The 14,660-nt window shown below is 43.2% G+C and overlaps 1 protein-coding gene across 7 annotated transcripts in view; it reads right to left on the reverse strand.

The window, feature by feature from the left end:
• Window positions 1-14,660, reverse strand: part of PASD1 (PAS domain containing repressor 1) — a 100,787-nt gene that overhangs the window by 7,568 nt on the left and 78,559 nt on the right. For 4 of the 7 annotated variants that reach the window (XM_068204948.1, XM_068204946.1, XM_068204950.1 and 1 more), the window contains 8 exons: window positions 13,834-13,923; window positions 12,637-12,757; window positions 11,365-11,478; window positions 10,578-10,696; window positions 9,723-9,805; window positions 5,992-6,098; window positions 3,184-3,331; window positions 1,150-1,231 (listed from right to left, as the gene is read on the reverse strand). In XM_068204948.1, coding sequence (XP_068061049.1) covers window positions 1,150-1,231; window positions 3,184-3,331; window positions 5,992-6,098; window positions 9,723-9,805; window positions 10,578-10,696; window positions 11,365-11,478; window positions 12,637-12,757; window positions 13,834-13,923 — 864 coding nt within the window. The remainder of the gene's footprint in view (window positions 1-1,149; window positions 1,232-3,183; window positions 3,332-5,991; window positions 6,099-9,722; window positions 9,806-10,577; window positions 10,697-11,364; window positions 11,479-12,636; window positions 12,758-13,833; window positions 13,924-14,660) is intronic. The other 3 variants (XM_068204949.1, XM_068204952.1, XM_068204951.1) reach the window with 3 other exon arrangements.

Raw genomic sequence — 14,660 nt, forward strand, 5'->3', positions numbered from 1 at the left:
CGATCTCTTCAGGGATGTCACAGCTGCTTGGCTGTGGTACACTGGGGGGTGGCGGCAAGGGGCACGAATGAAGGTGGCTGGAGGTGCTACCTGGGGAATAGTTTTATCCACCGAAGAGATGGAGAGAGACGACTGGGAAGGGACAGGGAGCAGCGGCATGGGCACATCAGCTAGAGCTCCAGGAGGACCTACAGCAAATGTCTTCTGAGGGGGACAGGTACTGGGCAGTGCTGAGAGCTGCAATCCCACACTGCTCCCTGGGGAGCGGTGGCTCCAGCAGCCCGTTCTGGGCAGGACCTGGGCAGCAGAGGGGAACAGCCTGAGCTCCCATAAAATAATGTCTGAACAGCAATGAGGCTGATGGAATGACAACTACACACCAACCCACTTCAAATCACTTTGATTGATAGTCTTATTTGTAAACTTACCAAGAGGAGAAACTTAAAAGTAGTGAAAATGACCCTGTTCCTTGGGCTGGTGTGTGGTGATGCCAGACTGACTCAAGCCATGGAAATTATTGCTTGTGGAAGTTATAGGTCACAAGCCTACACTTGATGTGATCCAGCAACTGAGCTGAAATCTTGGTGTTTTCCCTTGCCTTCCTACCTTCTTCTGAGTATCAGTGATGAGCTGGCACAAGCAAAACAGGTACCCTGTGGTACTGCCCTACTCTTGGATCCTCTATGCCTTACTAAGGGTGACAAGCATAGCAATCTGGCCTCCAGCTCCAGCTTTACTACTCTGCTTCTGAGCTGAGGTGTTTTACGCTGTTGTTTGTATCGTGGTCTCAGAAAGATTACAGGGACCAGAACAGAGCAATGCAACTGCTGAATTCACAGCTATTGTGGAATCAGAGAATGATTGGTGTTACAGATCATCTAGTTCCAATCCCCCTGCCATGGGCAGGGACATCTTGCACTAGATCAGGCAGTTCAAAGCTCATCCAGCTTGTCCTAAACCAACATGGACAATTTGGAGCCATGCATCGGAAAGCTTCTTAGGGCCTGCCCGAGTCATGACCCAGCTCAAGGCTTGGAATGAGATGGGAGTAAAGAAAATGGAGAAGAACAGATATTTTCTTTAGATTGGTAAGCTATTACTCAGTTTGGTTTAAACATCTCCTAATTCAACTATGAAGGAACAAGGTACCTTTAGAGAAGAAGATGCCAGTTCAATTGATGACTCTTCGAGGCCAAGATCTCGCCTTCTCTCAGCCCGAACTTCTGCATAACTAAAAAAAAAAAAAAACAAAACAAAAAAAAAAACCAAAACAACAAAAAAATTATTTACACCTTTTGTGCAGATAAACTGCCACAACAAGTGTACATTCATTTTCTAACCTGATGATGATGAACAAGCATCCTTTTTTTGCATGGTAGTTCAGTGATCCCTATGACAGTGCCTTGGGCAGGTTGAGGTCAGGTCCCTCCTTCTGAGGGTGCACAGAACTGTGCATACATCAGTTAACATCCTGCACTCCAGTGGAAGCTCCAAATACAAACAGGCAGCTACACAGGTGCAATGTGAAATGCAGGAACCCCTACAAGGTGCCTCTGGAATTGTATATTTTCTTTCCTTCCTTTTTCCCTCTGAAATAATGAAATATTTACAGTAACAAATGCCACATGATTCACCACTGGGATAAATTGGAGAGGATGTTTCAAAGACTCTCTGAGTGCTCATGCATCGTGGGCACTGAGAAGTGCCAGACTTTAGGGTGATGAAATATTAATGAGCTGCAACCTTAGTGGGAGGCAAGAGAAGTTGCTGAACCGACCTCACTTATGTCATTGTGGCAATGAATTTTCCTGAAAGAACATTTCAATGTGTATGCTTCAGCAACATATTTTAAGTCTTAACTATCTGAGACAGAATTGAACTTCAAAATCTCTTTAGGACTACATTGTTAGGTTTAAGAGGCACTGGAAGCAGAAAGAAGAAATAAGCTCATGCACAATAAATTCAGTCCTTAAAGTGAAGGTGAATTCACTGAAGGATGGCAGAAGTAAGACAACGGAGAAGTAATCTCTCTGTGTAACATTTTCTTATGTTCACACTTCATATATAGTTTATACCACAGATCATAGAATCAGAATCAGTAGAATTTGGGTTGAAAGTGACCTTAAAAATTATCTGGTTCCCAGCCCTCTACTGTGGGCAGAACACCTTCCACTAGACCAGGTTGTTCAGGGCCCCAGCCAACCTGGTCTTGAATATTTCCAGGGATGGGGCAGCCACAGCTTCTCTGGGCTTGCAGTGCCTCACCATTTTCACAGGGAAGGATTTCTACCTAAGATCTAATCCAAACCTATCTCTGACAGTTTATAGCCATTCCCCCTTGTTCTGCAACTCCATAACTCCTTCTCTAGCTCTCTTGGAGCTCCCTTAGGCACTGGAAGAGGCTCTAAGGTCTCTCTGGAGCCTTTTCTTCTCCAGGCTGAACAAACTCAGCTCTCTCTTCCTGTCTTCACAGGAGAGGTGCTCCAGCCCTCTGAGCATCTTCACAACCCTCCTCTGGCTCACTCCAACAGACCCATATATTTCACATTTACTAGTGTTTGCTCTTCCAGATGTTTGACAGAAAAACAGGGGGACCAGAAAAAAATGGATTCTTGACAGTACAAAAATCCAGTGAGCAGTAAGTTTACTCAAGTTAATAAAGCAAACCAGTGTGTCACTATTTTTTCAAGCCCTTCAGAAAATACATTCTTACTCTTCACATAGTCTTTTTTGAGACGGTTGTGGTAATCCAGCAGATTCCCCTCCAGAAGGTGCATTCACAGAGCGTCCTACCCATGCACTGCCTTCCAGCACGGGCTGCAACTCAGCACAAGCAGCTTCCCACTAGGGGGGGATCCAGGGCTGGATTTGGGTGAGGAATAAGGCCAGCAAGCCAGCAGCTAACTTCAAGTCATAAATATTTAAAGCTCTGATCAAAAGGTTTTGTAGGAGTTATATGATCTCATTCATGCCCAGAAAGATGTCTGATTCCCAACAGCTTTAATTCTTTCTGTGGCCATGTCATCACTAGGGACAAAAGGGGAATGTAACACATTGATAGATTTGGCCAAAGCTGGCTTCTAGGCTTTTGTCTCGTTTGGTTAATGTGAAACAGAAGGAGAAAAAGCAATGGCTGTACACTGAGACATAACACACTGTGAAGAGTTTGGTGCTTGCTCCTACCTAACTACCAGATGAGTGCAAACGATGAACTCAGGCTTGGAGTTCCACTGGTGGTAGGTGATGTAGTAGTGTGTCTGCAGCCATATCCACTGCTGCCCTTTGGTCAGGAACCGATAGTAACAGGATTTTCCTTTTCCAAACTGCATCACTGTTTAACAAAAAGAGAAAGCAATTTATAGCAAACAGGCATTTTATGGTGCAAAGGTGATCTAATCACCATTCAGTCTCACACCCCTTTCCCAGACTGGGGCAGTGCTAAATTGTTCTTGAGCTTTATAAACAAGACAGATGATACATAACCATGTACTCAGCTTTTGTTTGGGGTCATTCCTGCTGACTTTCAGGAGTGCCCTTTGCTGTTTTGAGATTTCTCTTATAACTGGTATAACTAGCTACATTCTTATAACTTATGGGCTCCCTGAAATAAGCATAAATAACATTAATTAAAGAAATTATTTGCCTTTCATAAGTACATGAGAATGCATTTCAAAGACTGAAGATGTGAAGTAAGAATCTTAAAAATGGCACAAAACAACAAGATAGTGGAGTTTTAACTGAGAGTTTTCCTCTAAGAACTGGCCTACTCCAACCTGGCATGTATTATCAGGCAATGTTCAGAAAAATCTCAGGTGCTGTAATACAACTGGAAAATAGCAAGGGGAACTACGTTAAATAACCACACTAATTGTCCCAGACTGCTGGGAGTACAAAATGAAACGTGCTCACTTAAAGTACCCACAATTAATGCAAAGTAAAATATAAACATGGTTTAAACAAACCCATTTCACTCGACAGTAGGCAAGATGTCTGCCTAAAGTGTCAACATGACAAACAGGAACCTAGCAAGACACACTAACCCAAGTGGTTTTTTACTCACCTGCACACCTCTATTTTGTTAAAATATCAGGACTGACTTCTTTAACGATCCCATTAACAGTGATGGGCTTTAGATGAAGCACTTAGCAGAGATTCTCTGGCTAACATGACATACTGGGGATCCCTCAGTTCCTAGTCCTGGCACATATGTCCTGAAGCAACTTCTCCAAGTCACTTTGCCAGCACTTTACTTTGTTTCCCTGTGCAGTAAAATGAAAAGATCCCTTCCTACAGGTGTGTTGTGAAAATATTCTTCTAATAGGTAAGAGGAATGCCTGGATGATAGAGGTGTAGAATGTAAATCACCAGATTGATTCTCTGATGAATGATCTGACCCACTCTCAACACAGTTTGTGTCTATAACAAACTGCACACGCATTACCAAAAGGTCACTGTCTGGTTAAGTATCTCACTTGTAGCTGAATTGTCTTTTAAGCAAACGGCACTAAGAAGTGCTGTACTTGACAGCAGTTAAAATACTCTGTTAATATTCCCATCTACACTTTTGCTGCATTTGACACAACTTGTGTGTCCCCCTGTCACAGCTTCCTCTGTGTGCTCAGCCAGGCAACCCAGTTTCCTGGCAGCTGCTGCACCAGTGTTTTGCCTGGACAGGGCAGAGCAGCCAGCAGGGAAACTTGACATGCAGAGAAGTATTTTTCTCCATTCTCTTCTAGGTCCCTCAGCTCCTCATATATGTAAGTGGTAGAGGGTTTGTGGTAGAGATGAGGGTGGTTTGCAGCTTTTCTCCAGTGGGCTGTGGGGCTTCTTGGTGGAGTTTCTTGGTCCCAGCATCGTGCTGCTCTGCATCTCAGAGCAATTACAGCATCCTGCTTGCTCCACTCTCTGGGGTGTCCTTGTTTCCTTTGAACAAAACACTCTCCTTTCAAGTGGAGATAGCAGAGACACAGAGAGTGTCCCCAACGTGAAACCTGTAAGTAATATTTCTTAGCAAAATACCTCATTACCTAGATGCATTTTACAAAGTATGTAGTTATTTTTCATTGCAGTGCTTGGCAATGCAAAGCCGCCACAGGACACACATAACTGTGGCTCAGTATCTCAGTCTGAAATGCACCCAATTAAATGGAAAAATCTGGGTCTTGGGGATAAAGCATCTCACAGCCGGTAGGAACTGCACACTGATTAAGAGTAGACCACACCTGCAGACACCTTCTGCCCTTCCTCAAGTTAGCTCCAGCCCTCAGCAGGACACGGTTCCTCGGCACTGGGCTGTACTGCTGTGGAAATCATCTGAGTTCCCCTTTTGCCCTGGCTCTGACAGGCCACACTATTTCTCCTTGCATGAAAATAAACTTCATGGACCTTCTTTGGTGTTCACACATTAGCCTGAACTTGACTCTTCTGCTATGTTGTTTTCCTTCAGGTTGACCAAACATGAGCCATCTTCACCCACAGGGAAACTGTGTTCAGTATTTTTGTATGTAAAACAATTCTGAATCTGCAGAAGCATTTTACTAATGAGTAAGTGAGGTTCACAACACCTAATTGCACAGGCAGATGGTCCAAATGATGCTCTCAAAAGATGTTTTGGTGAGCTGAGCCTCCTGGCTAACTCCAGAGCCCAGGGGAATGGCAAGACCCCACAAACTGTGACAAATCAACAAAACTCACAAGGCAGAGGGGGAATAATTCTGACTCCCAATCTTTTAATCTCATTTCACTCTGAGACAACCTGTGCTCAAACAAGGTATCTGTCAATTTAGGAGACTTGCACAAACAGCTCCTGATCTGCGGGAATTCTCAAGATTCCAACCTCCCAGTTAAGTGTCAGCTGTGACAGTCTGCCATGGAAAGGGAGAGTTCCTGCATGTTCCTGAAGAAGAAGTCTTTTGCAATGACAGTGAAAAGTTTTGCACAAGTGACAAAAGAGATCAGAGATAGACACATAGCAGAGGCAGGGCCACTTACAGTGTTCATGGCACCTAGCAAGAAGCTCCAGGTCATCTGCGTGGTAGTAATCATACCCTGATGTTCCCAGAACCTCAAAGGGTAAATATCCTATAATAGGTGGAGCCCTAGAAAGGAAGCAAAGGGCAGGGAGTGAGCACAAAACTTGACACTTTGACATCCTGGCAGATAAGCTGTGATACCAGCAACAAACACCATTGTTCACTTGGCAGGGAAATCTGGAATGGATTTTCTTATAGGCAGTGATGCATTCTCATACACAGACAAAAAACCAACAGCAAGGGAGAGGTAAAAATTGAGAAAATGAAAAGGTGTGTGTTTACTGTTTCACAGCCTATTCATTATGTGGGTGTAGAGAAAGGCATGTACATATATGAGTGACTCAATTCATTAAGGATGCTTGTGAGACACAGCTTGAGAAATGCTATGGCTGATCCTGCACATAACAACTTGGAACTAGAGTAAAATTATCCAGTAGGCTGGATGTAAGTGACATCTGGATAGTAACTGTAGAAGAGAGAATAAGTGGGAAGCTGCAGTGTGTGTCAGGACCAGCTTGGGAAAAAGTAATTGCTCCCCTAGAAAAGCTTGGGAAACTATAGCAAACAAAACTTTCTGTGATGATAGTACAGATAGCAATAGGCATGGGGCTGATTTAGGGCTGATTTTGCTTTGGTTGGTAGAGAAGGAATTGATGAAGTATTTAGATAGGCACGTTGCAATGACCTACCTCACTATTCTGCTATCAGTTCTAGATTCTCCTTTTTCTAGGCAAAACATGAGATATTTTTAAAGCAGGTATCCTAACACAGCCTTCACTGGAGCCTGATAGCTTATGATTATGAAACAACACTGAAATGTGAGGAGAAAACCACTGGTTTTGTCTCTGCTCCCTGTATCAGCACGTCACTCTCCATCTCCCAGTGCTCAGGTACACTCTTGCCTGCACCAACTCAAGCACTCAGTGAAGCAGGACCTGCGCTAATGTGGCTGCAGGATGTGCTGGTCGTGTTCACCTGCCAAGTTCAGTGTGTTCCTCAGGAATAGAGCAAAATGGTAAATAACTCAAAATGGGGCAGGCTGAAGGCAATGGTGCCTATCAAACCTGCCTCTCCTGCTGCCCCTCTCCTGGTCAGCTGAGTGCTCTTAAGGAAGAAGGCCATAAAGTGGCCAAGACTATGAAGAAAAAGTTATTTTAGTGTATTACACGTGGGTTTGGATGTATCAGTCCTGAGTTTCTTGGTTATTACTTTGTGAAATTCTCTCCTGGCTGAGCCACCCAGCTCCACATTTATCCTCTTGAGAGACACAGTGGGCATAGGTTATTCAGCCACAGAATAACCTATTATTATTAATTATTATTATTATTATTATTATTTTCAGAGAGCCCAGGCAGATCTATAACCTCCCTCCTCCCCACAGCTGTGGGCAGTCTGGCACCAAGAAATGGGTGGAGAAGGACAATCTGCTTAACAGCAGTCCCAGGAGGAGCAAGGTGTGAGCAGGAGCTCCTGAGTCCCAGCACAAGGGGTTTGCTGGGAGAGCCAGGCCTCCACTTGACAGCAAATCCCTTGGAACAGAATGTGCTGAGCACACGGTGGTCTCTGTCACAATACAGCTTCATTTAGGTAACTTTTCATAGCACTCTGTTCCTTTTCCTCATGTGACCCAGATTTCTGTTAGTGATGATAATATGTGTATTTATTAAAGTGTCCTTGCTGTCTCTTTGGCAGAATGCATCACTGTTTCTCCTATTTTTAATGACATGCTTATATTCAAGACAATAGTGTCTTTCAGATGCACATCAGATAAACATTTAAGCTGATCAGGAAAGTATTATGCTTTCCTGAATATCACCAGAGCTCTTCATAAGAGAAAACAACCACAAAATGCTCCTCGTCTGTCATTTAACAGGAGATACCTTGTGGAGCAATTTAAAAGTGTCTTATTAGCTTAAGTTCTAGCCCTGAGATCTGCAACTTGCTGTGCAAATGGGAATGCACAGTCTTTAGAGAGCCTTTTGGGTGCAGTCTTTTAATAAATGAAGGGAAAATAAGAACAGTACCACAGTGAAGAAGAGAAACAGATCATTATCGAAGCCGATGGCTTTCTCTTCCTCTACACATATTTACATATAGACCCAGAATACAGATTTTTCCTATTTTTCTCATGTTTTTCCAGATCTATGGAATGTTCTTATTGCATCTGTCTTTACTCTGATTTTAATTGTGATCATGACAGCAAAGGTCCTGATTCCAGCTTCTGCTGGGTACCCTCTGCCCCTGCTGATGGCACACCTCAGTGTCAGGCAGCCTGTGGTGATGCAAATCAGCAAGAAACAGCAACACTTCCCAGTGTCCTGCAGACTGTACTGGAGAGAGCTTGGAATCAGTGATTAAATGAGACAACCCCCACAGTCTCCTGCTCTTTCTTGGGTCTGAGCTCACTGCTTGCATCTGGATCTGTCACAAACTCTGCCTCAGCATCATCTTTATTTCCTCTCAGTAGCAATGGCTTCCTCTCTGGGGATATCAGTGGGACTGGAGTGTCTGCAAGCACCCAGCACAGAGATTCCCCTCTGAGTCATAACCCAGATTCATCAAAAGACTCTTTGACAAGTTTCAAAGTAGCTCCTACTCACCTTTTTCACAGGAGCTGCTGGGACACAGCCCTGTGGAAAAGCAGCTCACTTCATCAGTGACGTGAGGGGCTTAGGGTTCTTTTACAAATCTTAACATTAATCAGCTGATTCTAAAAATGTGTATTATCAGACAGGCCAATTAAAGTCTATCAAAGCCGCTCCAGCAAGATCTCATCTCAATTAATAATTATCTGACTGTCCCAAACCACGCATAATCAACTGTAGGGCTGTCACAGGGTCAGTTCCTCCATGCTTCAAGGCATGATGTGAGGCACACACCTTGTGTTCTATATAAATGAAAGTTATTACTCGTTTTTATTTGCTCTCTCTCTTTCTTGCTCTAAATGTGGAGATGGTATTTAGATTTTTTCCTCACCAGTATTTTTTTTTTCCTTAGAGCCTTATTTACTAGTCTTCTGCTTTTAGTAATGATTACCTTTGCACAGCTCACAAGGGGAGGATAATGAAGAGGGCAGGATTTTGCTTATGCACATATGTCAAATACAGAGAAGTAAGAGAGTGAATAAAACCCTCCAGCTTCTTTTGAAGAAAATTAATCCTGAATTAAGCAGCTTAATAAACTGGTTCCAGTCTGTTTCATTCACCAAGCTGAATTCTGGCCCACCATATTGCATTGTCAAAAACTAATCTACAATTAAATAATAAAATCCACTGGTTTTTATTTTGTTTTTAGAAATTCTATCATTTCTCAAGGTGAAAAGTCAAAAGTTTGTTGACACAGCAAAAGATTTAGAAGGATTCCTGGAAGCTGTATTTGAAGAACAGAGGAGCTAAACCAATATGGGGAACGTATTAGGACCCACACTGCTCACTTTCAATGACTTATTATCTTGGTTAAGAGATAAACTTTCTTCTAGACATTTTCCATGGTTTCTTACTTGCTTAAAAAATGGAAAATAGTGAAGCATTTAAGGATGCCTAAGAGCTAAGTTGAGAGAATATAGCTACTTACTAAGTTGCATGTAATTAGAACTATTCCATTTGGGATCTCAGGCAATAGATATACAAAGTTTTCTGTTTTCAAACTACAGTCTATTTATTCTTCAGGGACTAAACCCAAATTTCTTACCTGTGGTCCAAGAATAAAAACTTCCATTCTAAACTATGCCTCGATGTAAATTCTTCACATGGCTCTTCAACGTTGCAAAGCTCCTGCAAAATAGCGGATACATTCAAACATTTAATTCTATGAAATGACAAAAGTGCCTGCTATCAAAACCTAGCATGCATCTTGTTGATATAATAAACCATAGCAAAACACAGTGCTTTTAAAGCACTTGACTTATTTTTCTCTAAGGAATGTGTAAGACTTGTTTTATAGATGCATGAACTGGTGAAAAATGGCTGAATAGTTTACCTTGAGCTGAATTTCAGAGCTAGGACAAATAGTCTAAGAGTCTCATCTTGCACTCTCCAGGCAAAATTCCCCAGCTTTTTGCAAATACTGGTATTTGAATATGGATGACAGCTCCAGGTCCAGCCTCTAACTGAGCTAGCTAATGCCCTCTTGAGCAAGCAGCACCTAGGGTTGATATCCCTGCCACCAGTGCCACAGGACATTTACAGCCCAGCAGGAAGAGGCCAGGACACACGTTTTCAGTGTTTCAAGATGCAGATGGCTTCCTTACACAAAGGAGTGGTGGATGCACGTCTCTGAAGGCTGCAAATTCCCAAGTGGTGTAAGCTGGTCACCTTGTCCTGGAGCTTCCCAGGCTGCCCCCTCCGAGACACCCCATCACAAAACCACCTCTTCTCAAAAGCAGCTCCTGCTTTATACCTCATCTTTCCAAAACACATACTTATGTCATCTCCCCCTCCCGGCCACAGCCTCTCCTCTCTCCTCTGCTGCCCCTGTGCTGCTGTCCCTGCTGCCGGCGGTGCCGCGGCTCCTGCGCCAAGGGCAGCGGCGGCGGCTCGGGCTCACCTTTAGGAACTGCGGCGTGACCAGACGAACAGTCGCTACCAGGCAAATCTGCTCCTCCGTGGCTGACCTGAAAGCCCGTGCAATAGCTGACTCAAAGCCATTGCAGGAGGGTGTAGGCACTGGAAACAACAGACAATTTATTTAAGAAGAAGAGGAAGGAGAGGTTTCTTGTCAGGTTAAGGCAGGTACAGTGACTGAAGAAACCCAAGCAACAAACTCCTCCTGCCCACAGGGTGATGCCACACTGATCCACACCGATGTTATTTAAAGCACGACCCTTCAGGCTCCACGTTACACAGCTGTAACCACCTACCCATGGCTTGCAGGGGAGCTTTGTAAGACAGCTCGGAGCAGCTCACAGTGTGCAGCTGCAGTCTCCTTGTCAGTCTTTCTCCAGGCCAACATTTGCAAGAGTCAGGATTTTACAGGCACCTCAAAGTACTTAATGTCTGTAAAGTGTCATTTCACTGCCACAAGTGAAACAGAATACCATATTTTTCTGGCTATTTGAATAAGTAGGCCGCTTTATAATTGGCAGTGGGTCAAACAGAGGCATTTTCAGTCTAGTATCAGCTTTAGGCACAACATGCAGGAGATTGCACTTTTCTGATTAACAGACTCCCCACCACTTTTGTGTGAAAAATATATCCAATGTATGCACAGCTCCTTCCATCCATGACAATTATGGGGCATTTTCAGCAGAAACATAGGCTTTAAGATGCTACAGATCAAGACAATTTAAAGGAGAGAGGTGGAGAGACAAAGGTAGGCTGGAACAGTAACTTACCATGAGTAAAATATTTAAAATCCACTACAAATTTCACATATTCATACATCAGGGGTTCATTTGGATCTAAGCTGCCTCTTGCTAAATGGCAACAAAACTCTATTTGTTTTTCTGCTGAAATGAGAGAAAGAGAGGGAGACACAGACAATGTTATTAGAAGTCTACACTTTAGCTCACTCACATATTTAATTTATCTACCAAGTGGTATCTGAGCACACCCTGCTGGGAAGCTTCTGATAACCAGAAGTAAATATATAACTACTAGGAGCAATTATCATGTTTCTGCTTGAGGAAATGTATTCTCACCCTTTTTTCCTGTCTTTGCAGTCACCCCAGTAAGCTGAGTGTGAATCCTGGTCAGCAGGATTTTCCCCTGACTTCATGGATGTAGGATTTCATGCCGAGCAGTTACATGGCATTGCAGAACTCTGCTCTGGCACTGCTCAGTAGGACCAAAGGGCACTGAACTCACTCTAAGCCCTTCCATTAACAGTGGAGGGCACTGTGCCAAGCTCTAATCCAGTTTTCTGCCCCAAGTCTGAACTCTATGGATTAGACCATATGGCCTTCAACCTGAGGGAAACCACCCCCAGGCAGAGCATCATCAGGCTGCTCAGAGCATCATCAGGCTGCGCAGAGCATCATCAGGCTGCTCAGCTCCCACTGGTGCTTATGGGGCAGCAGGGAGGGGAGCCCAGTGCTGCTCGGTGGCCTTGCCAAATCCACTGGGAAAGGGGTGCAGGCTCAGCACAGGCTTCATGAAACACAGGTGTTGGGAAAATGCTGCTGCCTGCTCTGGTCCTGGGGACGTTTTCTGTGGGAAAGGGACATGGGACAGCAGCCAGCAGTACAGATCCAGATGGATTGTTCAGATAGGAAGGCTGTTGCTTAAGTTACATCAGGGCTTCTCTTGTGTCCTGAGACATGCAAGCTTCCTTAGGAATAACGGCTCTGCTAAAACTGTTTGGGATTTCTCCAATTTTTTTTTTCCTTGAGCCCTCACTCCTTTCTCAGGGTTAGTCTAGCATCCCATCTGGGAAAAAGCATCTACCATCTAAGGGGCAAAGCAAATGGTAAAACAAAGACTGTCCTAATCAAAGAGCAAGTACTGGGAGCACACAGGAACATTAGAGATGTGATGCACTAAAACCCACAAATGCAGCAAAACAGAAGTGGCAGGCAAGAGCCATCTGGAGAGCTCTGTGCAGACTTCCCAGGGAGCTGTTTACCTCTGGCAAACTTCTCTGACCGACAGACAAGAGTAGAGCTTACCATTTAGAAAATCAGCTGCAACAGGATCTGTCATGAGCACATGTGGAGAAAGGAGCTTGTACACCTCGCTCTGCTCCCCCTCAGGCAGAAAGTTTAATATATTTTGGTCCACCAAATCTGACTGATACAAAAGAATGCTTTGTCATGTTCAGCAGTACAGCCTGACACAACCACATGCTTTTTCACCCCTCAGCAGAGCACAGACACTGCCAGTCTTGTGTGGATGCCTAAGACAAGGAAGCCCAGTCAATCTGCAGATGGATCTAGGGCAGAATGTAACCCTTAGACTATTTTACCCCAGGATTACTATCTATTTGCAAAAAGTTGAATGAGTCACAGAGGTTGTCCTTCAGCTCATACAGATACAGGATGGAGAAGAAACCCTGGTACCCCAGGAATATAGCATGATGAGAAGTGAAACATTTTTCTTTGAAAGCATGACACAGAAGGAGAGCTCCTCCCTACATCCTCCATTTGTCTTCTAGGCTGAACATCTGGCAAAATCAGCTTGACCTGCAGGTGATTCAGTGCTCATCAACCCACACATCCTGACTAAAGGGGTTCTACCAAAATGTCAGCACAGATTTGTTCTTTGCACACATGACATTCAGGTAACTGCGTGCTTGAATTTTCCCTCATATAGGGCATCCTTGGTGCTTCATGCTTGGCACCAGATAAAGAGAAAAATGTTTTTGAGGGGCCAAGCTGAAATTTCTGTACCTGACAACTAACTAGTTTCTAGAAGTTCTCCTAGAAAACTCTGAGGCCACACATGTGTTACTAAAGACTATGGGCTCATAGTAGAAAAACCCAATGTCATTCAAAGAGCATAGATTCAGTTCTGAAATAATATTTACATTATCTAAGAAGAGCTCCAGCACTCATTTCACAATCATAAGATTTTCCATTAACCTGGTGGGTCAAACACCTCCCAGACCATTAGATGGATAGCCAAGTGATAAGCTATGAGCACAGTGATTTTGCATAGTTGTTTTTTTTTTAAGCTAACTCATAAACCCTGGGAGAGAATCTGTTATTCACAGGAACTTGAGAAACTCCACAAGAGTTTCTCTGTTGACCTCCCACCCACAGTCAGTTCCCTATTTGGTTGGACAAAACCAATCCCCAGCCCTGCACTGACTGATTTACACTAAGGAGGGGAATGAGCCTTCAGTGTACTGCATGGTCAGAACTTACCGGTAAGTGTCCTAGCAGAGACGAAACACTATCAGATACATAAATAATAATCCCATCAGTGGTAAGAGCAATGAGAAAGCCATCTAGTGCCTAATGATAATAGGCAGAAGAAAAAAAAAAGAAAAAAAAAACCAGAATTATGCAATGGAAAAACTTAAAATATTTTAGACACTTTGATTCTTTAGTGATGCTTCTAACAGCTTAAACCTAGCAGAAATTAATCAAAGAAATGACAATTCAATGTAGAAAAATAAAAATTACACATGCTGTCTAATTCAACATTCTTTTTGTATTCTTATTTTCTCATTCTCATTATTATTAAATTGACTTGTATTTCTCACCCAGTGAGTATTTATTTAACATGAAGTGAGACGGTGATGCTTAGAATTTCAACACCCACACAATCCTGCTGACTTCAGTCACTTCATTATGTGTTCTGAATTACACAACAGTTAACAAACTCAGTGTGTAAGGAGATGTCAGATATCATCATGGCAAATACAGCTTTGTGGATGGATAGATGGATGGATAAGCAGAGACAGAAAAATTATACAATTATGTATTTTTAGCATTTTATGGACAATATGAAAAAGATCTAAAGCCTTATTTATTTTGCTTAAAGCACTGTTTTGTAAGGCTAGTGACAAAACAATTTTAAGGCTTGTTTTGTTTCCCCTTTCTCATTTGCAGTGGTTTCTGTCCCAGAGTTAATCCTCTTTGTCCCTTTTAAGTCACTGCCTGTGCTTTTCCCCTTGGATGTTGTGTTCTCCCTATTCTTTACAATATCTCCTTGTACCATTTACGCAGTATCTGTCCTTATTCTTCTC

This window comes from Anomalospiza imberbis, chromosome 14 (genome assembly GCF_031753505.1).
Source record: "Anomalospiza imberbis isolate Cuckoo-Finch-1a 21T00152 chromosome 14, ASM3175350v1, whole genome shotgun sequence".
Lineage (NCBI taxonomy): Eukaryota > Metazoa > Chordata > Aves > Passeriformes > Viduidae > Anomalospiza > Anomalospiza imberbis.